This window comes from Ambystoma mexicanum, chromosome 6q (assembly GCF_040938575.1).
Source record: "Ambystoma mexicanum isolate Mex_15411 chromosome 6q, UKY_AmexF1_1, whole genome shotgun sequence".
Lineage (NCBI taxonomy): Eukaryota > Metazoa > Chordata > Amphibia > Caudata > Ambystomatidae > Ambystoma > Ambystoma mexicanum.
The window spans coordinates 655220210-655244673 of NC_090937.1; the positions used below are offsets into that span (position 1 = coordinate 655220210).

Below are 24464 nucleotides of genomic sequence, written 5' to 3' on the forward strand. Positions count from 1 at the left end.
TGGATTGTGTTAATGCTGCAAGTAACATTGCAGTATTCTGGTTGCAGTCAGATACCAAGTGGCATATTCTAACTGTTTACAGTGTCCCATTCCGATAGGGTACGTTTACAAGCTCCAGCATTCCTGTTGCTACTTTCACATTTGTGTACATTCAGAAGTGGTGGTGTACCATTATTGGTTTACGTAGTGACAGTTGCATATGTATTGCATTTGTATGAGTATTCTTAGACAGGTGGTGACTCATTTGCGTACTTGCTGGTTTCAGAGGTTACTGAGGATAGGTTTGAACCCTCATACTTAGTACTTTCCCTTTTACGTATGATGTGGAAAAAACTGCTGGCGTCATTTCTGTACACGTATTGTTTGTCTGAGTACTCATTGGGTTCATTGGGAATAACATTGTCCAACACACACTTTAATGCATTTCTTGAATACTTGCTGTATGCTAAATTGCCTTAGGTCCACAGTGTGGAAGGTAATTCTTTGTTTGGGCACTTAGGGTATAGCAGGTTTGTACATCAATGACTACATTTTGCTTTGGAATGATGGAAGTATCATTGCATTCCTACCATGACCGTTGCTTTCTAATGTATGCGGTATAGTGGCCTACACTGGTTGTGTCGCCTGTGTGGGAGATTATGGCTACTGTTGTGAAGGTTTTCTTGCCAAGTGATACCTGCCCATGTGTGTTGTGGTTGTTTTTGGTTCCATCTGCTTTGTATCTGAAGAGCATTACAATTACATATTGACTATGTGAGTGTACACGTAGCGATGAAGGATTATCAGTATTGCACGACGTACACAATATGCTATGGTTGGCATTTTGCACCAGTTGCTGAAATGGAATGGAGTCACAGTTAGGTATTGATACATACACAAAGCATTTGTTAGGGACTTGTTCCCGATTACATGGTTGCAGAGACTGCATGTATGTTTCCACATGTGGGAAATCTGAAAGATTCCATTTAGGAGTATGTTTTTCCTTTCCAGTATTTGTAGTAAGTACATTAGAAATTCCTGTGGATCTTCTTGTTTGATTACCATGAATTTCACCATTCCAGCACAGAAGTCCAATTATTGCTTTACTCCTGAGACACTGTAAATGTTGTCGGGATTACTTACTGCATTTCTGTGAAGGACGAGCATTTGTAAACACAATTGGTCTCAGCCATTTGCATAAATGTTTTCAATAATTGCTGGCATTTGGAATAGAAAATTCATCGTTACATTTGCATAGCAATTAACACCTGTTGTATTAGAAAAGTTAAATGGACCAGGTACTTCTGTGTCTGAATACTTTGATGGAAGGGCACGCGGTTTGTTTGAAGAGGCACTTTTTTTGGGTGTGGAGTTGGGTATGTCTTGTCTTTTTTGCTCCTTTTATCTGTGCTTTTGGTAGTTGATGGAGTATGAGCTGATTTCAATTTCTGTGGTTGTACTGATGCCAAATAATTTATAACTTCTGATTGAATTAGCTTTCTTTTGAAACCTTAGGGTTTCTGAGGAACAGGGTACATGTTCAGATCGGGTGTGTGGAGTGCACATAGTCTATTGTACTCTATGATGCAAGGAATGTCTGCGCTGACTGCAGTTGCATCAAAATTCATTAGATTTAGTCCTTCCAGAGTACGTAGCCGTGACAGTGCTACGTAACTCATGCCTTCTTTAAAGACTGGGTTGCCAATATCAATCAATGCTTGATCTAAGGTTAGACCTTGTAATTTATGAATAGTTACTGCATAAGCTAGCAACAGCTAGCGACAGAGAAAACTGTTCTCTGCGTACAGATGGGGAGCAGGTGCAAGTGGATCTAGGTCACCTGGCCTAAGCCCCGCCCACCTGGTGCCTTCCAGCCTGCCGCTCTTTTTACCATTTAGCAAGCCCCGCCCACCTGGTGCCTTCCTGCTTGCCGCTCTTTTTCCCTACTTAAGGAGCCCTCCAGCCTCTTTTCCTTTGCAGATGGGGAACAGGTGCAAGTCGATCTAGGTCACCTAGCCTAAGCACCATCCGCCCTGCCTCTTCCTTCCTGCTCTTAACTATTAGATCAAGCGCGTCGCTCGCCCGGGCGTCCTAAGCGAAGGGCAGACAAAGAAATGGGCTATTCCTGTTTGGACCAGGAGGACCCAGGGCCCAACCCCCTGCTCAGACAGCAGGTAAGCATGCACCAACATGCGTTACTCCGTCTGTCCCCACAGGCCATCCCCACCCCCTCTGGACCCCTCATGATGTTCCCTTGTGCCCCCACCGTTCTCGCACACAGGTGTTGCCTGTTTTGCTTGATTCTTCTACCCCGCTCCCCCCTCAGCCCCCTAAAGCCTACTTCTGCAGGAGTCTGTCCTGATAAATTCTGGTTTCACCATGGATTTGACTTTTATGGACTTCATTCATTCACGGCGCGTCACCCTTTCTCAACTCTCATGCTTGACTTCCTTTGCATCTTGTACTCATGGTGGCCCTGAATCATGCTGTTCCCATCTTCATCTTGTATCCTGGCTTGCAAAATTATGTGTTACTACTGACTTCTGCAATTGTATTCACTCTCCCTCTTGCTTCTCCACTCTTTTGACTGCTAACTCTCTGTTCTCTCACCCCTTGCCTTCTCCCTTTTCCCATCTCCCCCTTACTTTCTTCTATGCACTTACTCTATCAGAATTGTCCCTGTACCTAGTATGATAGCAGCCTTGTCTGTCTCTTCCCCCTCCCTTACTGGTCCCCACCCCCCCTCCAGCACTTTCTGAAATGTTGTCAGGCCTAGTGTGATAGTCGCTTGTTTTGTTCCTCCCCTACCTTTCTGCACTCCTCTCCCTCACCTCTTGTTTTTCTCCAGAAATGTCATCAGACCTAGTACGGTAGTCGCCTGTCTGTTTCCATTTCCTTCCCACTCTCCCCCTCCATTCCTTATCTATGTATTAGCTCTTCGACTATCTGAAATGTCGTCAGGCCGAGTACGATAGTTAATTTCACATCCTTACTGTTCATGGCCTGTAAGAATGCCATTGTATTTTCCCTTGTTCCCTCCCTTGCCTTGAAGCGCTTTGAAACACATTATGTATAGGCGCTATATAAAAAAACGATCATATCATATCATACATACATGTCTTTGAAAAGAAGGAATTGAGCCGTTGTTTGTCCTATCTTTTTGACTTCTGAACGTTTGTCAAACTGGATATTGACAAACTGAATGCTGTTGTCCCATGGGTATGTCTGGAAGCCGACAACTGCACCAAGTGCTCCATTAACTAAAACTTGCTCTACGTCAAGGTTACGCTTCAGCATTACTCTACAGTTCACACATAATGTTAACATTATCTCCAAACCAGCTGTGTTGAAGATAGAGTTGTCTAAGGTATTTAGTCGTGCAATGGCTTGTTGACACATAGGTATTGTCATACCGTGTACGTCCAGTTTGTCTGTGGCATGAATTTCCACAAGTGGTTGTTTTTCTTTTTTCAGCATAGTTGCAGTGAATTGTGCACAGCTTGCTAGAGTTGACATTAAGGACATACAGGTGACATTTTTGTGAGCTAATTGTTCCATGACATCAGTCACACATGTGTTACGCCCGTACAGCTCATGGATGCGTCTAGTATTGAGGGTAGGATGCGCCTCCTTTGAAAGTACACCAATCCGTATGTTTTTTTAAATGTTGGCATAGGTGAGGTCTGCAGACTGACGCATGTTTTGAGTTAGTTCTCTGTATTGGAAATGTTGCCAGAGATTTACAATCCCGATGCTTCCAAGACTTTTACGGCACACTGTGTCCTAAGGTTTTGAAGATAGGTTCCCCTTTCACTGGTGTTAATTGAAGGAGATCTCCGAAAACAATGACATGTTTTCCTCCAAACAGTTCTTCGTAGTCTGTTTTTCGGACCTCTTCCAATCTGAGGTGAATCAAACCTAACATTAGGTTAGAAACCATGCTCACCTCATCTATTAGGAGCATTTTCATTTGTTTCAAAACTCTGTGCAGCTTATGCTGAAAGTTTATAGTACTCTCATTCGTTTTGGTGTTCTACTGGAAGGAGTAGCAATCGGTGTACAGTGACTCCACCTATGTTGTAGGCAGCTAAACCTGTGGGGGTGGTTACAACAGCTGAACGGTTGTTGTTTGTTAATTGTTGGAGGTATTCACTGATAATTTTTATTAAGAATGTTTTCCCTGACACAGCTTCACCACTGACAAACAGCAGTACAGGTTTGTAGTTGTCACAGTTACAAGTTTTACTTTCGTGCTGTATACCAGGTTACATTTTTTCACTTCTAGAAAAATGGTACGCTGTTCATTATTTAGTTGGGATTTCAGTACAGCCAACTCTTCTGCAGATTGCTCATTCTGAAACATGGTGGTGGTTACTTCTGTCATGGCTAATTCTGCCTCATTTGCTACGAGTGGCTCTTGGCTGCCTGTTAGAGAAGGTTCACTGCTCTCAGAAGTCTCTACATTTAGTTGTGCTTGAAGCTCTTCTTCTTCTTGTTGGCGTTCATTGTCCAATATGGTTTTGTATCGTGTAAAGTTTACATCTGTAATTGTACTTTCACTTGCATTGAAATCATCTTCATAGGAGGTGTGGGTGGCTAACTTTTTCTCTGTGGTTTGAAAAGTTGCAGTAGAGCCATGTAGTGCAATTCTTTGTGCTGAGGCATTTTCAATGACAATTTCATATGATTAATTAGGATGCATTTGGTAAGTTTCACCAGGCTGCCTTCACAACTTTCCACTCTGTAACTACCTTTTTTTCTCATCTGGTTTAATGTTATTTTTGTATGAGGAGTTTGGGCTATCTGGTACAGGCACATGGCTTCTAAAGTAATACTCCTGTTCGGGTCTTATGTGTCCAATAAGTTGTTCTTCAAAATGTCTTGGCTGTTGGGATTGTTTTTGGCTATTGTTTGTATCTCTTTGTATGATGTCAGTACTCTTTTTCTGGATGCAGCAGGACCAAGGCTTAGCGCCACACTATGTTTTCAGATTTCCCATATAAGGTGGTGCCGGTTAAACAGTCGGCGGCTTCGTAGCAGCCACATTCTCTATGGAACAGCCTTTTTATGCCAAAGCTGTCCAATTTTTGTGCCAGTGTTTTGTCAGATGATATGTCATCCCATAGGTCTTTGAGCTCTGTTTTCTCGGCTTTGGTTAAGTAGGCTGTGACATATCGTGCAACTGCAATTTAATTGTCTGCAATGTACTATACATCAACATTGCATTGTAGTCATTGATGTACTTTGATGCTTCTCTCGTTTTTATGCAGTATGTGTTCTTAGGAATTTGCCTTTTACACAGTTTTGAACCGAATACATGAAGCTGTTTACTTGCCCTGTGGCCTAAAATGGTCTAGGGAAACCAAAGCGGCATTTGGTGTAGTATTTGCCTATGTTCTTAGATTTGCACCGACAATACTTGCCACACTTGTGTCTTTGGAATTGCAAAATGTGTGCTTGTATGTCACTATGTGTACTTTCTGAAGGGATTTCGCAAGTGACATATTTGTGAATGAACTGCAAAACAGTTTCATCGCTCTCCTCACAAATTTTCAGACCATTTTTAATCCACAAAAGCATGTGGATGTGTGGTGCTCCTCTGGCTTGATATTCTTTTCTCCAAAAGAAGTGTTCCACTTCTCCGAGGGGAGGAAGTGCTTTATTGCAAATGAAGTGCAGCATGGCAAGGAACCGTTCTCCTGGTTTTTTCATATCTACACCCGTTTTCTTTTTGTTTGCTATGTGTAGGAAAGTGTGCAATTCTTCCCATGCATGCTCTGCACAACTTGAAGTGACAAACCACTTGGGTGGGCCAAGGTTGGATAGCATACACTGTACATCCGTGTGCCGTCAGCACCAGTACTCTTTCATACCGCGCATGTTTGCCAAGAGATTTGCAATACTTGACTGTAAAACTTCGTCCTTGTCTTGCACCTTTTGAAGTAGCTGTGTAGCAGACATCCTTTGAAGATGGGAACCTGTTTTCAATGTGTGTGCAACTGAATAACATAGCGTTGCCAGTTCACTTTCAAAGAGGAGATGGAATATGTACTCCAAGTTCTGTCTAAATATAAGGTCTTCAGAATACATTAGTAAACAGTAGTATTCTGAAGCTGTTATTTGTGTGCATCTTTCATCATATCTTCCACCTTTTCCAGTTGGGAAGAGTAGAGGAAAGGTTTGTGCTTCTACACTTTTTTCCCCATATGCTGATTGGCGCACCTATGGCTTGCCGCATTTTATATGTGTCTAGCGCATCATCTATGGTGTCTTTGGAGTGCAGTGGGTGAATTGTAAAGTTATCTAAAATATTGGAGGCTGCAGTAGGAACGAGATGTTGAAATTGGCCAGTTGTTGAGGAGTCCTGAATTATTTTGGTGTTTTCTTGCAGGTTTTCTTCAAAGTTTATTTCCTTGTGGTATTTACTGTTTTTTTAAGGTATTGCAAGGCTTCCACTAGTTGCTGGCAATTTTTTTTGTCGTTTGTAGTTACACCATTTACTAGGATAATTAAAGATGATTGTATTGGCCTTTACACTCGTAGAGTGTCTACATTTTCTTTCAGATCTAATGGTAAATAAACTACTTTCTCACAAATGCCTCTCAGTAATTCGGTGGGAGACAATTTTGCAGTTTTCGGTTGAAGGCGTATTATTGCTTGAAATGGGTGCACTGTTTGGATTATAATGCTCTCATACAAATTAAGCTGCTGCAGTGCGTTTGGCAGTGGAAATACTTCCAAATTATTACTGATCGCCCGTGAAGGCATTTGGTTATTGTCCAGATTTGCAGTGCAGTATGTGCACAGTATGGAGGTGTTAGTAATTTCATATTTGTTTTCAGCTATAAGGATCAGAGCTAATTAAAACCATTATTAAAACCATTGGGATTCCTCATTGTCTTCTATTTTCTGCATTATATCTATAGTTTTGGTGCTCTTTTTATATACAGTTCTACGACAACACACACATACTTGGTTTGGCATTTCAGCAGATGTGCTTTTGAACTTTTGTATTTCTTTTTTTGTATGTGTGACATAAAAAGCTGACATCTGCAATGTTGTCAGTACTGTTGTCTAAAAATGCTGGCGTTTGTAAGCGCTCTTCAGTTCCACAATATTTTCTTTGGATATGCTCTATTTCTTCAAGCACTTGTTTGGCTGTACCATGTAGGAGAATATCATTTAAATGTTGCAGTGCTAAAGCTGGACTTTTTGCATAGTACAGTTTCTAAACTAGATTTCTGACCGTTGAACAAAGGGTTGCTGACATTTTCATATGGTGGAAGGTGCTTTTGCAAGCAGGTCCAGAATTACAGGCTAAGGAATGTCCTTGTATTCCTGTGTAGTTGCACACTGTACAGGAGTCCATAGTTTGTAGTATTTTAATGTTTCTTTTCTCGTTGCCTTTCAAATAGTGATTGAGGAACTGCTGCAACTATTTGATTAAGCATTGGTGAACATTACACATTGATATATAATGCCATTTGTAGGTCAGGCGTGTTGGTGTGTTGGAATGGGGAGTGACATCTAAGTTTGATGGGGATATTTCTGAAAGCAGTATTTCTTCTTCCATTATGGTATTGTGTATATTCGTCTACTCCGATGTAAGGCAATTTGGTTTGTTTGCTCTTGTGTGTATGATTATTCATTGAAGTATGGCTGTGTTGGTGGTGTGACTCCACTCACTTGTACAGATGTGGCCAAAGGTATCTCTGCTGCTATTGCGTTTGTTTCGAAGTACTGCTTGTAGTTCACCAATTAATGTTGTTAGCGATTTCATTCTGTTTAAAATTACTATAAACAATTTCCGTTCAATGATCATTGCACTGTCTACAAGAGCTTCCAGGATTACTTTTCTGCGGTAAGCTTTGAGGGTTCTGAAGGACTCTATGGTGGAAGTTGTTTTGTAAATTAATTTTTTGGAATGCTTGCTTGTGGTTACATTACAATTTGTACGTATTCTGTTAGCAGTAGTGTGAGTTGCACTCGTCTTAGTGCTTTTCTTTTCATTGTCACATTTTGACAGATGAATTACACTTTCTTTACTGGTAGGGGCATCCGTTTTGCTTAATGACTGCGTTAGCTCTTGTCTTTCAACTTTCTGCAGAAGTTCTGCTTGCAGTGGAGGGCTACTTTCTATGCTGTTAGGTTGTGTGGCTCTATGTCTGCGTTGCTTTCTACGGAGTTGCGGTTTGGTAGGCATTGTGTAGTAGCTGTGGGAGAAGAGAGGGAAGTGTGGGTGTGCAGATTTTCTAATGTATATGTGTGCAATGTGCATGAGTGATTGAATACGAGAGTGGGCATATAAATGGAAGTGTGCCACTGTGTAATGGCCTCTAACTTTCGGTTGAGGACATTATCGTACAATGTGGGGATTAGTCTAATGGTGGTGACATAATAAACACTGAGCACCTGTAGAGGTGTCATGAGTAACAATGAAGTACATACTGGTGGGATGCCGCAAATCTATATTCTACAATACAAGAATAGTGCACTCTCCCAGTAAAACATAAAACACTACGATGGTATTGTACTTACTTTGTTGCTTGGTGAGAGTAGGTGAATCGCAGGTTGCATTCTGAAGTGCACACGCCAGGGGCTTTCAGGAGAGAGGTGGGTACTGCACCTTTATAAGAAGATGGTAAGCAAATATGTTGGCTAATGGCATAGTGATTGCATTTGTACAATACATTCTTTAAAAGTGTAGGGGGATGTCATGGCAGGAAGAGAATGTGTGTGTGTATAAATGGATGGCTTACTATATGAATGGGGACTTGCGAGTATAAGGATTTCTGGTAAGGGAGTAGGGGAATTATTTTCAAGTGTATTGTATGACGTCCTATTTAGCAAGTGTGTGTATTAGTGTAGAAGTATTTATTTTGAAAAGTGAGTACTTCTCATTGTGGAAGGATGACAAAAAGGTTTGGAAAGATGTACAGACTTCAGAGCAGAATGTTTTTGTGTGTGCATTTGCATATACTTTTCTACATATATATGCTTGCTACATGAGTGGAGCCATTGTTTATGTACTTTAATTTCCTTATGTGCATTTATGAATGGTACTGTTGTCAATGCACACATACATTTTTTTCTTTTTTAAGTAATGTTGCAATCTATAAAGTGTGAAAGGTAAGTGGCAGGAAACTGTTGTGATGCATGGAATGTATGCACTTGACTTTGTTTGGTAGGATACGCTGACTAATCCTTTTCTGTGTGATTTTTACAAATTTCATAGAAGGTGCGTTAATGGGGGAAAGAATCGTAAAAATTGACAAAATAAAAGAACATAGTAACCGTTTGCATATAACAATGGCTGCTATGGGCAAATGCCAACTTTGCCATCACCTACTACTGTAGGAGCCATTTCATGGTAGATGATGGGAGAAATAATAGTATGCATGTTCAGTACGTTATGGAAATTCAGTGCCAGGTATCTTGTTGCAACAGATTTATAACACAGTTGCAAGTGTAATATACAAAAAGTAGTGATACCTGCAGGGTGTGGTGATGGGTCGTGATGCCGATGAATGTGGATGCAGAACCCCGTAGATCATTTTACAATACTTTCCAGTGCAGGTGCTTTTGATTCATAGGACACTTGAACTTTGCGTGTTTAACTGTTAGTATGAACTGTTCAACAGAGATGATAGCTTTAGATGCAGAAATCTTCGATGTAATTGGTGGATGCGTGTGTGACCGTCTAACAGTAGCCAATGAGGGAGTGCTGGGAAAAGACTATTGGACAGGGAAGAAGGACTGCCTCTGTTTTATTGTGGCGCAGACCTCGGGGTAGTTGGGAAAGTGCACATGCTACATGCTGTTCTTCTTAATATGCTTGCCATGGAAATGGGACTACAGATAGTCGAATCAGGTGTATGTCTGCTTTTCTGTTCCATGCTGGGATGTTCTTCTGTGCCCATGAGAACCTTAGTGCTTCTAGTGTGACTTTTGTCAGTGGAGCTGATATTTTTTTCCCCCCCTATTGAAAATAGTCTTGCATTCCATTATGTAAAATGTAGTTTGCAGAAGCTTATGCAATAATCTAAGGAGGAAAGCAGAGAGCAATCCCCAACAAAAAGGTGTTTCTTTACACGTCACTTTACAACAAAAAAAAAACACTTTTCACAACTATCAACAAAGAGGGGACTCTATCCTGCTTCAAATGTGTTTGCGCACCCACCAACACAGGGCAACATGTTTGCGAAAGCCGCAGCATTTGGAGGTGTGAGCGTGCTACATCCAGGTCTTTTCAGGGTGGCTGCCATGGAAATGGGACTGTGCAGGAGTTGGGATTGGTCAATAAGATTTCCTGGGTGTGGTGTGTAACAACCGATTGTGCCAAAAGGTGTGTTTGGCAATAGGACTGCACATGGCTACGGGCATCGGTGTGCCGTTTAGTAGGCGGACTATATGGCTTTTGGGTGACTCTTGGATACATTGGTTACAATTTTACACCAAACTCTGTGCACTGGCTGTACACCGTGGGTTCTATAATGTCGATGTCCACTGGTACGGGATGAAGTGGCTGCATGTGGGTCCTCTTTGTGCCAGTTTGGTGGCGCTCGATCATCCAGACATCATTATTGTTGTTCATTGTGGAGGGAACAGTTAAAGACATGTTAGCGGCATCTCAATGCAGTTGGTGATGAAGGAGACATTTTGCCAACTTGTGGCAATGTTTCCAAAGTTGCACATAATTTTTTCTCACATTGCCCAGAGACAGATGTGGCTGCGTTCTTCCGTGTGTGGGCCACAAATGGAGAAATTGCGGCGCAATGTGAACAAGGCTCTTTGCGCCTTTTTGCGAGACGTTGGCATGTTCTCCTTCCACAATGTTAACATTACGTTTCGTAGTAGCAACATTTTTCGTTCAGATGGAGTTCATCTGACTGATGCTGGCAATTAGCAGTTTCTGCGTAGTATCCAAAATGCAGTGCAGCACTTCATGCAAGTTTAGCAAGCATTTCCCCTGTGGGTGTTCATCACTTCTGAACTTACAAACACAAACAGCACAAAAAGGCTCTTTTCAGAGCCACCTGTTACGCTCACCTGGTTCCCACAGGGGCCTCGATCGGACCCGGACAGCTGCGGTCTCCACCAATGTGATGCGTAGTGAAGAGATGACAAGTCTGGACTGTCCCACCTAATCTTGTCTGCTGGACTCGTAGAAGTATTCTCCTGCAAGTGGAGGAAGGGATTTAGCCACCCGTGGACTTTAGTGATGGCCCCCCCCAACTGTTCTCGTTCTCCCCACTAATCACCTCCGATATCCCCTCTTGGTAACCTCACCTTATGTTTTTAAACGATGAGCTCTCCTTCCTGCATGGCATGCAGGGGCGTGTAGATACCAGTTACTTCACTAGTTTGAAGGTACTAGATGAGTTCCGGAGGAATATTGACTCCAGTGTCTATAAATTTCAAAGAGTTCAATATGTCCGATGTTCACTCTTGTTCCATTCCCTCGTTAGGTTGGAGCTGGGTCCAAAAGAATATTGCCTGGAGGCAATATTCATAGACTCTCATAGTGTTAACATTGGTTTTATACTCCAAACATGGCTCCCGCAAGAGCCAATTCATATCTTATTGCAGAGGGAGCTACTTAAGCCCCACCTCTGCTGAGGTGCTCGCTTCCCGTCTTCTCCGCTGACTGCGGGTAACGCTACCAATGCTTTCTCCTCACAGAACCTGTCAAAAGGAGAGAAATATTAAACAAAATACAAAAAGGACAACAGAATCTCAGAGTTTATTGAAAAAGGGAAAAAAATGTACCAAACCATAGTTTTCTTCGAAGCAGTATGTTCAGTCAGAGGTGGTCGTTTGTTACCACAGTAGCTCCTGTCAGAAGTTTCTCTCACAGCCACAGCAACTTGGACCGCAGTTTTCGCCGAAACCGCAGCATCATCAGTCAAAAGTTTTTTCTGCCACCTCTGCATCATCCGGAAGGATTTTCCTCAGCTTACCGAAATTCTGCAGATAAAACAGAGGTATTTAATTAACCAAAGAACTGAATAGAAAAATACAAAAGAAAGTTAAATAAGCTTATGTACCTGAAGGATTGCAAGTTTCACTCAGCACAGTTTGTTCTGTGTTTTTCCTGTAGACTGCAGTTATTCTGCATAGTTGAACTTACGTTATTAAAATTTTCCTCAGCCTAAGTAACTTCGTAGTCTTTCATAGCCATAAACATTTCCGAATTCTGGAATCTGAAAAAGAAAGGTTAATTGTTAGAATGAGAGATCTCTCCAACGTAGGGATAATTACAAGATATAAAGAATACAGCGTTTTTACCAAGATACTTACCCTAAGACATTTTCTGGAAAAGTATAGGCATTGAGTCCTCAGCATTCCAAGACTCCATTGTATTCCATTTCAACGCGCTCCCTGTAGAAACCAGGATGGAGAGCTCCACACATACTAAACACAGGTGAGAGGGGAGAATTACCAAAGTGTGTGTGTGTGTGTGTGTGTGTGTTATATATATATATATATATATATATATATATATATATTTTTATTTATTTTTTAGGCAGCACCTTCTCAGTAATTAGATGTTTTAGCCATTCTATTATTGTTGTGATCATTTTTACCGAAAAGGAAATCAAAAAGTGCCCAAGTACAGGTTCTCAGCCCGAGAAGGCATTACACTCCCGAGGAGTCCAGGTAAAGTGTTACAGCTCCCTCCCATTTATATGGCTTTGCAAAGAAAGGTAATGTCTGGGGCGAACACCATCTTTGTTATGGTCCTTGTGCATATGCACTGGTGATTTGAAGGATTTCAGGTGTTTGCAAGACACAAACCTCATAAGCAGAATTTCCAGATTGTGGGTTTCACGAACTCCAGGCTGGTGAGTATTTCATTGGAAGTATTTGATTCTCCCCACTGGATATGTTGCTGCTCTGCTCTCATGTATCTTGAAAAAGAAAAGTAGGCTGTTGGTCCACTGTCAAAAGTCCCTGCAATCCTCCCGGAGAAGGATTGCATGAAACCAGTGGATCCTCCCCACAGCGTCCCCCAATGCACAACTTAGTGGGTGTCGATTGAAGAAATGGAATTGCCCAGTCGACCTCATGGAAGCCATTCAAGAACTATATACGGACACCTCGATTCAAATTATAACTACGAAAGGGCCATCACCGAAAAAGTTCCCGACATTCAAAGGAATTAAACAAGGCTGTGCGTTGGTGCTTTTTTACTCGCAGAGTAAGATCAGAGCCTTTCCTCCTACAATTGAGGGGTAGGAGCTGCCCTGGATCCTATATGCGGACGATGTGGTCTTCATTGATCAGCTATAGGGCTTCAGCGACGTATCGGGGAGTTCAAGAGCTACCTAGATAGAAACCAAACTAAGATCAACATAAAGAAGTCTGTTGTCTTAATTATGAAGTCAGCTCGAGGACATCAATCAAAAAAAAGGAACTTCGTATGGTCAATTGAAGACCAAAAACTAGACATCGTAGACTCAATAGTCTATCTAGGAATGAGAATTAACAAAAATGTGAATGAGCAAGGTCAGTACACTCTAGTTAGAGAAAAACAAAAAAAAACTAACGAATCAAGGTCAAGCACTCCATCGCAGATATGGGGCATACTTTGCGTTACCAGTATTAACTTTTTTCAAGCAGAAAGTAGTGGCAGTGGTGACTTATGGTGCTGAGTGTCTCCTATATTTGCGATGGGAAACTTGGGACATACTCGAAGCCTACTTCTGGCTGAAAATCCTAAGACTCCCTAACTGCCTATCCATTTCAACAATAAGGTATAAACTAAGGCTCCAGTCAATAAGGTCGATAGTTCTGTGGAAAACAATTTCCTTCCACAGGATATGTACTCTTGACTCTCCCCCCTCCCCCATTTGAGATTCTAGCAAAAACAATGATGAGGAAGCAAGATACAAACCTTCAATTGTGGAAAACGAAATGTCAGGAGATTTTACTGTATTATCATATCAAAGAAGAGACATTAAGAACAAACCCCGACAAGGCAGAGAGAACCAATGTAAGAAAACGACTGGGATGAAACCAGCATGTTAAAACAGACGAATAAACTATGCTACTATATTATCTGGGAGCGGAAGGCAGTCAATGACCCACCTCCATATTTGAGGACATTTCCTTCTTCCAGGCTCAGGGATCTGTTGATACGTTGTAGGGTAAACATTCTTCCAACTAAAGAAGTACAACTTCAAAGAAAACAGATCACACATACTGAAGCTGGATGCAGACATTGTGGAAATGCCGACATAATAGAAACAATTAGGCATTTGTTATTATCTTGCCCAAAGCTTTCCGCTCAAAGTAGCAAATACTTGGGAAACTATGCCTGTTTAATTAATCCAAGCACGGAGGAGGAATATTGGGAAAGGCTGTTAACAGTGGAAAAAATTGGAAGAACACTTGATGCTCTCAAATTTATAGATCAAGTCTTACGGCTGAACATTGAGTAAAGCGCGGCTGTTTTGCAAAAAAAAAAATACAAAAGGATTGGGGTACCATGGCCGCTTACATGACGCCGGGGACTTATTTGTTAATGTTGAAGTGCATACTGGAGGTGGGATTATGAGGCTGGAAACTATGTTAAAGGTTTAAAAAATAAATGTGTAACCAATACAACTACAACAACAAAAAAAGTGTGTGTCAATGCCCTGTCCCCTTGGCACATAGTCATATTAGGGATAGTGGGGGATACAACACATATTTAATAGTTTAATTATGTTAAGGTTGTGCTGTTTTGGGATACCTACCTAGACATTGGAAAATTATAATCACCAACCAACTGCAAGATGGAGGAAAGAAACAATTTACAGGACCTCGTCATTTAAATCATCAGATGCTAGGTAATCTTCCTCTTCTGGGAAAAGAGAATTACCTGATTTTGGTCCTGAAGTATCCATGTGGGTGGGAACAGACTGATATGCAAATCTATATTTCTCTTCTGTGAAAGATACAGTGAGCTAAAGCGTGGTTGTAAACGTTTCTGTGTGGGGAAACACAGGCTATGTTCTTTCTCAGTTGAAGAACACTCAAATTACCATCAACTACCCACGAGAGACCACCAAAAATAGGTTTTGCTTATAAAGTCAGAACAGAAATCTGAGTGAGTAAAGGGTATAAAAAATAATCGGTATGTATCTAAACATTCTTTGAATGAGTGATGCTTAACTTTTATGAAAAAAGAACAATACAATGAGAAAAAAAATAATTTTACGAAGTAAGTTACATACACAAATCATAATAAATGATTATGACAACTCACACAACAGGGAAACCACAACATTCAAGTAGTTTTGTTGCTACTTAGCAGACCCACATACCTGGTCATCTGTAACAGAGTTCCCGTTCAAGTCTGAAGAGGGGCTCACACCGTCGCAGGGAATATTATCATCGGACACATCAGTGCTGTAACCACTGCCAGTGGGAGAGTCGGAAGAAATGTTGGACTTAAACAACCCATCTTTCTCATTGATGTCGGATTTTCCCATGACTCCAAATGCACTGTATAACATTGCGCCAGACTGTCTCCCGCCTATAAACAGAGAATAATAAAGATCCAAATCATACAATTGTAATGGAATTTATATTCTACCTACCAAGCTACCTTTAAAGAATGGATGCAACATTTTGAATCACACCCCTACTAACCCTCGGTCAATGAAAAAACACGAGTATCAATCCCTGGCCAATGTCACACAAAGCAACGCCTTGAGTCAGGGTTGGGTTTATATAAATACACAAAGGAAAGATTACACATGACAAACCAACATACGTTAGATCATTGGGAAGAATATTTCATGCAGATCTAACACTATCAGAAAAAGCACCAAGAGATGAAAATCTTTCTTAGTTCAGATAAAAGTATGCAATTTCTGAAAATATATGTAATTTACACAGTATCTTAAGCCAAACATGCCAAAACATGTCTTATTTCAAGGGCAGACACTGTATACAAGTTTACCTTAGATCCAGCAAACAGGCTGGGCTGCCAATCTTCAGGTTGTAGCCCCATATATAAACACATATAATTGATTACAGATCAGGTCATGTGGTTATATATCAGATAGACAGAGACATAAGGTCCTTCAGTTAGTGATGCTCACTATATAAACAATCGTATTCCTTTCCCTTTAACCCTCCCATTTATAACTCAGAAATGTTTCACTGTGGAGTAAGTGGAGATATTGTTTCTGTGAGGTTTTCATTTTTGCAATGCTGATCTGCGCATCTGTGAGTGATTTAATTTTTGTGGGATTAAGGTACTACTAGTTGGAGCGCACCCACCACTCAACATGGAAAAAAATGTCAGTCTTTCTATATACTGCACATTGTCTGCGTAAGGAACAAGTTACTTACCTGTAACTGTTGTTTTCCAGCATGGGTGTGGCATGGATTCACATGCTCATGAATATTCAGCGTCGTCAGGCTGGGAATCCTCGGTAAAGAAAAAAATCAGTATCAGTTTCGTTTCTGATCGGTCTTTCTTAGTAGTAACCAATCACTGGTCTCTGGGTCATACTGCCCCAGCCAATGACTGCCCTCTCCCTAAGCCCCGCCCCTGGCAGCTATCCTCAGATTTGGTAGCATGTGAAGTGACAGTATGACCAAGTGAAGAGCCGCAGAGGGGAAGGAGGGATGGTTCGCATGTGAATCCGTGCCAGACCCATGCTGGAGAACAACAGTTACAGGTAAGTAACTTGTTCCTTCTCCAGCATGGGGTCTGGCATGGATTCACATGCTCATGAATATAAGAATACATAGCAGTACACACATGCACAACCACAGGAGGTGGCAAGGCTCAACATAAGCATCTCTTAACTTCTAACCAGGCTCACCTTCAAGCCAACAGGTTGCGCCACTGCTTGGCCGACTCTGGACTCATCCCGGGAATCCCTGTTGACGTGGTAGAATCTCGTGAAGGTGTGCGTAGACCTCCATGTAGCAGCCCTGTAGATGTCCCGCAGGGGCACACCAGACAAGAAAGCTGTTGTAGCAGCGATCGCTCTGGTACAGTGGGCTCTCGGACGGCCAGGCAACGGTAGGTATGCCAACCAGTGATAGTGGGTGATACAGCCGGAGAGCCACCTGGAAAAGGAAGCCTTGGACAGGGCCTGCCCATGGTTCATATAAACAAAGTTCACAAAGAGCTGAGAGGTTTTCCGGAAACTCTTTGTGCGGGTCACTTAAAACTTCAATGCTCTAGCCACATCCAGCGAGTGCAAAGTCCTTTCAGCCGGCGACAAAGGCATCGAAAAGAACACAGGCAACACCAAGGGCTTGTTTAGATGAAAGTCTGACAGTACCTTGGGCATGAAGGAGGGGTGCGTCCGCAGCACCACCCTTGTCTCGTAGAAAGTCAAGTAAGGTGGTTTACAGGAGAGGGCATGGATCTCTCCCACTCGTCGTGCAGAGCTGATGGCCACGAGAAACACTGTTTACCACGACAAAAACTTGAGTGGCGCAGAATGCATAGGCTCGAACTGAGGTCCTATGAGCCAGAGCCTTCACTGGCGGGAAGCAGTGGAATAGTCCCTTGACTAATTCCTTGACCAACTGGTGCAACCACAAGGGTGGTCGTCATTAGGATCTGGTGTAGTGGGAGATGGCCGCCACATGAACCTTGATGGAGGCGTGGTCCAGTTCCGATTTGGCCTACGACAGCAAATATGGAAGTACCTGAGGAGCCTTGATCCTCATTGGGTCGATCTTCTGGGAACAACACCAAATAGCAAATCTCTTCCACTTGATTCCATAGCATTTTAAAGCAGACAATGCTCTAGCCTTGGCGAGAAGCAGTCTGCCGGGAGATTGTAGCCACCGAATTCTAGCGCTGTAGGAGCCAGGCCTTCAGGTTCAGAGACCCTGGATCGTGGTAAAGAATGGCGCCACTTTCCCAGGCAAGAAGATCCGCGCCCACTGGCAGCTTGACTGGTGATGCCGTCGACATGCTGAGAAGGTCCGGGTACCAGATCTGCTTCGGCCACACCGGTGTGACGAGGATCATCCGGCACTGACACTGTTTGAGTAGACTGATGACGACTTGAACTAACAACGGCGGGAACACATACAGAAAGATGCCTTCCCAAGGGAATGAGAATGCGTCGACCATGCTGTCCTGCTGGGGAAACCTGCTGGCAAACCTCAGGCACTTGGTGTTCATCGCCGTTGCAAACAAGTCGATCTGGGGATTTTGCGGAATAGATTCTCCACTAGTTCCTGCTGAAGCACCCACTCGTGGCACAAGCGAAGATCCCTGCTCAGAGAGTCGGCGACCGTGTTCTTGACTCCTGCCCAATATTGATATTTTATTTCTATCACGCTCGTACACAAATGTTTCAGAGAGCAACAAGGCAAGGGAGGGGAACAGGGGAGAACAAAACAGCGATCTTACTATGCCCAGTGACATTGAGAACGCGCAAGGAGGATGGGGAGGGGAAAGTGCATGGAAGGGGTGATAAGTGGAAAGTGCGAAGCAGAGGAGAAACAGATAAATAATAATAAATAAATAATAAAGGCAACAAACAGTGGTAGTGCAGCCAGCAATGTGCAAGTGCTAGGTTTAAGGCAGCAGAGAGGGTAGGTCTGATAAGTGCAGGAAGGAAAAGGGGGGGCTGTGTGTGTACAGATACAGACCCCATTGAAAGGGGTGGCCCGGAGGCAGTGCGGGAGGGTGGCAGGGGGAGCAGGTACCTGGGCCCAGAGGACAGAGGGTGGCCAGGTGCACGGTGCCAAGAGAGAACAGATCAGCAGGGGAGAGGGGGAGCAAAGGCAGAAGAAAAGAGGAAGGTCTTGAGGTGCTTCCGGAACCGGAGATGGTTCTCCTCAAGTTTTAGAGTGGCAGGGAGGCTGTTCCAGAGGGAGGCACCAGCCTAAGACCGAGATCTACCCCCAGCTCGTTTCTTTGAAAAACGACTGACCTTAAGGGAGTTGGAGGTAGAGGAGCGAAGAGCTCGTGAGGGGAGGTATTTGCAGAGGGATAGCTGAAGGTATTTTGGACCCAGGACCCAGAAAGCCTTGTGGACAATGCAGAGAGTTTTGAATTTAATCCTTGCATCCACTGGGAGCCAATGTAGAGATGTCAGAGCTGGAGAGATACGATCCCAGGACTTGAGGCCAAGGACAATACTCGCAGTCCTGCTCTGGATTAGTTGCAGAGGGCGGAGAGTAGAGGCAGGTAGATCTAGAAAGAGGCTGTTACAATAGTCCAACCTAGAGAGAACCAGAGCTTGGGAAACTATGAGCTTCTGAGAGGAGAGGCAAAGCAGAGTACCTCTGAGGAGGTGCAGTAGGAAGTACGACTTTTTAGAGACCTCCGAGATGTGGGCGGAGAAGGAAAGGGTGGAGTCAAAGATGACCCAGAGGTTCTTAGCCTCGCAGGTGAGGGTAGGAGGAGGGCTAAGGGAAGCCGGCCAGAGAGTGAGGAGAAAGGATGGTGAAAGTGTGCCGATGAGGAGGCTCTCAGTCTTGCTGGCATTCCGACAAAGATCATTGGTGGCACACCAATCTTGAATGGCAGTTAGGCATTCAGAGATAAGAGAGGGAGAGGAGGTGGCCGAGGGCAGCCTGAAAATTAGTTGAGTGTCATCAGCGTAGCACTGGAAATTTGGGCAGAAAATGGCAATGCAGTGGGCGAGAGTTGCCAGGTATTGGTTGAAAAGCCAGGGCGAGAGGTTAGACCCCTGGGGAACACCACAGGTAGAGAGGAAGATAGATGATAGGAAGGACCCAAGTTGGACCTGGGAGGGTCGATCAGAGAGGAAGGAGGTCAGCCAGACCCGAGCCTGATCAGTGATACACAGGTTTTCACAGAGACTGTTGAGCAGGAGGGTATGGTTGACCGTGTCGAAGTCAGAAGAGAGATCAAGGAGGATGAGGACAGAGGGAATGTTAGAGTCAAGGTTGGAGAGCAGATCTTCACGGATGTTCAGGAGAGCCGTTTCCGTGCTTCTGGCAGCTCTGAAGCCAGACTGGTGGTCATGGAGACAGCCAACAGAATTGGAATGAAAGTTTAGCTGCGAGATAGCCAACTTTTTCAGGAGTTTGCCCAGAAAGGGAGTAATGGGAAGGGGATAAGGAACATCCCCTAAGTGACGGCCCGATGCCATAAGTCCTGTGCTTCACTGGAGAGCACTGGGGACCTGGTGTCCACCTGCTTTCCGATGTAAAACATTGTGGTGGTATTGTCGGTGAAGACCTGCACCACCTTGCCATTGAGGGATGGCAGGAACAATTTGAGGGCCCAAAACACTGCCCGTAGCTCCAGCATGTTGATGTGCAATGTCTTTTCCTCCGGCAGCCACAGGCCTCTGGCGTGAAGACTTCCGGTGTGGGCTCCCCATCCCTCCAGGGAGGCATCCGTTGTTACAGTCTCCTGATGTGGTGGGGTCTGGAAATCTGTGCCTCCGGTCAGATGAGCGCTCACGCCCCACCATCTTATTGCCTGACGGAACCCCTTGTCGAGAGCGATCTTGTCCTGGAAGCTTTCGGAACACTTTAATCCAACGGGCACTGAGGAACTCCTACAGTGGCCGCATCCATAGCCTGCAGAGTCGGATGAGGTAAATGCATGACGACATCATGCCAAGCAGAGACTTGATGGCCCTCACCGTGGCGATCTTCAGAGGGAGCAGCCGTTGCACCTTGCCCAGGATGGCACCACTCTCTCCTCCGACGGTGACGCCAGGCATGACACCGCGTTGAGCCGGGATCCCAGGAACAGCACGTCCTGCGATGGTGTCAAGCAGGACTTTGCATAATTCACCGAGAACCCCAGATCCGTCAGTAGGCGGACGATCCTCGCTGTGTGGTCGACAGTGATGCTCCTTGAGCTGGTCTGCATGAGCTAGTCGTCCAAGTTACGGTATACATGGATCCCTTGCAGTCGCAGATGCGCCGCCACCGGCGCCAGGCACTTGGTGAAGACCCTTGGCGCAGACTTTAATCCTAAGGGAAGGGCCTTGAATTGGTAATGCTTCCCCTAAACGACGAAGCGCAGAAACTTGCGATGTCCATTGTGAATTAGGATGGGGAAGTACGCATCCTCCAGGTCCGACGACAAAAGAAAATCTTCCTCTTCTAGCTGTCTGAGCACTGCTGAAGAGTGACCATTCAGCACTTCGGAGACTTGATGCATTTGTTCAGTCGTCAGAGGTCGAGAATGGGCCTCCAGTCTTCTTTCTCACGAGGAAGTACCTAGAGTAGACTCCAGAGCCCCGGAAGCGCTTTGGGACAAGCTCTATCGCTATTCACAAAAACAATGGGGCACTAAATTTCATGTGAACAGGGTAATGGCCGAACTTGTCAGTAGTTTAACACAACACGGTGACGGAACACATCTGTATATAGTTCTTCCTCTACAGCACAGAGATTTTCTCAGTCTCAAAGTAGCCTAAGAGGACAAGGTTGTCGGAGAAGACAGAAGGATAGAACGATTTTCTTACTAATACTGCCTAATACGTGCCTAATACTAGATTGCGCTGGTGTACTGCTTATCTAATAGGGACAGTGTAAGAAAAAAAGGGATGTTTTTATCAATTGTTAAATATTGTCCATCCTAGCCCACACTCTTCCATGTGTATCAATGCATGGAGAGACAAAAAGTGTTAAAACAAAGAACGCCTAAGGCATATGATCAGTAGTCTATTGTGGGTACATAATAATTTAATAGCCCGAAGATTATCTGAATAACCCTAGGAGTACTTGGGTTAAAAAAAAACACACAAGAAAAAGAACCTAATCATAAGGGTGTGTCTGAAGAAAGGCAACACCTATTGGGAAAAGACAGAAGACAAACAACAAGTCCTCACTCTCTGTTTAGTAATTTGTTTTAACATGGAGTGTGGAAAGGTAAAAGGTTGCTCAAAATCTGGATACGAAACTTTGGCCTCCTGAATGTAGCAACCAGAATCTACCGGTTTCAGTGGGACTGATGTTGATAAAGCATCAGGACAGTCTTCACTAAGATTCTGGTACAGTCAACATATAGTGCCCAGAAGTTTTGAGTGTAATGTACTTTACCACTCTTCAAATGCCATGGACTGAGGAAGCTCGAGAAGGAACCTTGAAATGGCTCCAGGTAGCGTCAGTATTTTGTGAATTAGTTTTCTGCGGGAGAATTCCCATGTCCTATGGGATCGGTATCGTTTTAAGAGGACGCTTTGTTGTTTCTGGCGCCTATTCTTAAGAACGCTGGTCTGGGTAGTTGCGCGGTTTTCAAAAATCTTCGCCGGCAGTTCCCGATTTGATTTCTTGTTTGTCACTGTGATTTTTACACGCAACAAGCTCTATTGCACCTTTCTTTAGCATGGGCCAAACCTCCAGCAGCAGCAGAGGGATGTGGTTTTCCTGACGGGCCACCAGTGGTATCTGGGGACACTTCCATTGAAACTCCAGGGTGTGTTTGTGGGCGAAAGCGTCCAGCAGCCAGCGGTCAGTGGAGATGGTCTTCCACACACTGACGAAGCTCGCCAGTCGGCGTCCCACCGGAGTGCATGGGTGGGGGCCCGACGTCACGGCCGGTTCATTCCTGCTTGGACGTCGATGGGCCACCTTGGGGACCCTGGCGACAACAACGTCGTCCTCCGAAAGCCTTGGAACGGCCCCTGTTGGTCTCTTGGGCCGAGGAGCAGGAGGGTTGGCAATACGAAGAGGAACATCCGCCGTAACCCTTGGCAGAATGGATTGACTTGCATCCTGAGGATCGAAAGGATGGCCGTCGCTGCTGTAGCGTGCCCAGGGCATGTGCCGTCTCCGTGTACGTCTTGATGGCCAGTAGAGACTCATCTACAGCCTTCCCGAACAGATTGTATCCATCAAAGGGTATGTCCAAAACCCTTGTCTGGACGTCCGGTCGAAAGTTGGTGGCCTTGAGCCAGCCACGACGACGAAGGCAAACACTGTTGCCCATCTGGCAGAACCCTGCGTCGGCGATGTCAGTGGCCACCGTGTTGGCGTGGTCTGACGCCACCTCGCCGTCTTGCAGAATTTCCAACGCCTCCGACCTCTTGTCGTCGGGGAGCAAGTCCAGGATGGGAGCGATCTTGAACTACAGCTCCCGGTCGTAGCGCGCTACAATAGCGAGGGCGTTGGCAGCCTCAGAGTAGATGACCTCTCGTCCCATGACATCTAACTTCTTCCCCTCGCTGGCCGGAGGGGTGGATGCTGGGAGGAAGAAGCGCCCGAGAACGACTTCTTGGCCGCTGCCGAGACCACAGAGTCCGGTGACAGTTGCGCCCGCAAGCACTTGGGCGCAGAGTTTGGCACCCCGAACTTCTTCTCAAGGTGATCACTCTTCGCCGGGGCCGTAGAAGGGTTCTTCATGAGAGACAGGCGCTCGTCCCAAATGTCATCCAAGAGTTGAACCGAAAGGATGGTCTGTCTCTTCGCCTTGCGGCGCTGGTACAAGGAACCCTGCTTCTTCTCCTCTGGAGCGAGCTGGAAGAGCTCCGAAGCTCTGGAGATCGTTGCGTGAAATGAGCCTATCTTGTCTGGCAGGGAGGATCTGGGAGGCGGAGACAGGAGGACCCCCATCCCACTGTCGTCGTCTGTGTCCATTGTCTCCGTGTCATGGTCCCTCTCATCCCTCGGGGGGGGAGGGAAGAGGGCGGGGAGGGGTGGCAAGAGGCAGTGTGTGCCTCTGGGGGTTCCCCCATCGCCAGAGGGTCGGCCGTCACCGGCGCAGCAGTGATGGGGGAGGCAGCCGGCACAATAGGCATCCTCATCTGTATCTTGGAGACCAGAGTATGCAGAGCAGAGAGAATGTCCACAGAGAGTAGCAGCTGAGGCGGAGCTGAGACGGAGGTGGCAGCTGAGGCGGAGGTGGAATAAGAAGTAATTCTTGTGAATAAGTTTCCTTCTACTGCATCACTACTTACCTTCTTTTAGTTATCTAATTTATCATATGCATTCTGTGATGAATCCCTAGATGTCATCACTTCTCTGCAGGGGGGGAGCACCTTCCCATGAGACAAGGGTGGTGAAACCGCTACCCAATAGTCCCCTTGGGGGTGGTGCACAGCAGGTGGATCTCATGGGAGAGGAGACTCCTCTGGGAACAGGGAAGCACATCTAATATATAGCCTGTGACACCACACTGCAATCAGAAATCCTCACTCCCCTTTCTCCTTTTCTGAGAGCTCAGTACCTTGTAGAAACATGTACTATTGTTAAGACCCAAGACCTCGTCTATCTGGGAAGTACTCAGAGGAAAAAGAACATATTAGTAGATCAAGGACTGAGACGAATTGGCTCTGCGGAACGATGAAGATCGCACCCGGGAAACAGAAGAAGGACTTGACCATTTCACCAAGAGTTTGCTTGCAACATAGTATAAAGGTTGACCAGGACTTGTCGAATCCAGCCGAAGGAGGCATCAGGTGCAAGTAATCTCCAGCGCAGGAGATTTGAATCCTGTCCGGGAACCGAAAGGGAATGGAAGACGCAGGCAGGGAACCGCAAGACTTCCTGGAGGGCTTTGCAGGAGTGGAGCCGCGTAA

General features: G+C 44.8%; 1 protein-coding gene across 11 annotated transcripts in view; it reads right to left on the reverse strand.

Moving 5' to 3' along the window:
- Positions 1–24464, reverse strand: part of BLTP1 (bridge-like lipid transfer protein family member 1) — a 2946455-nt gene that overhangs the window by 1640900 nt on the left and 1281091 nt on the right. For all 11 annotated transcript variants that reach the window (XM_069631149.1, XM_069631145.1, XM_069631146.1 and 8 more), the window contains exon 36: positions 15291–15502. In XM_069631149.1, coding sequence (XP_069487250.1) covers positions 15291–15502 — 212 coding nt within the window. The remainder of the gene's footprint in view (positions 1–15290; positions 15503–24464) is intronic.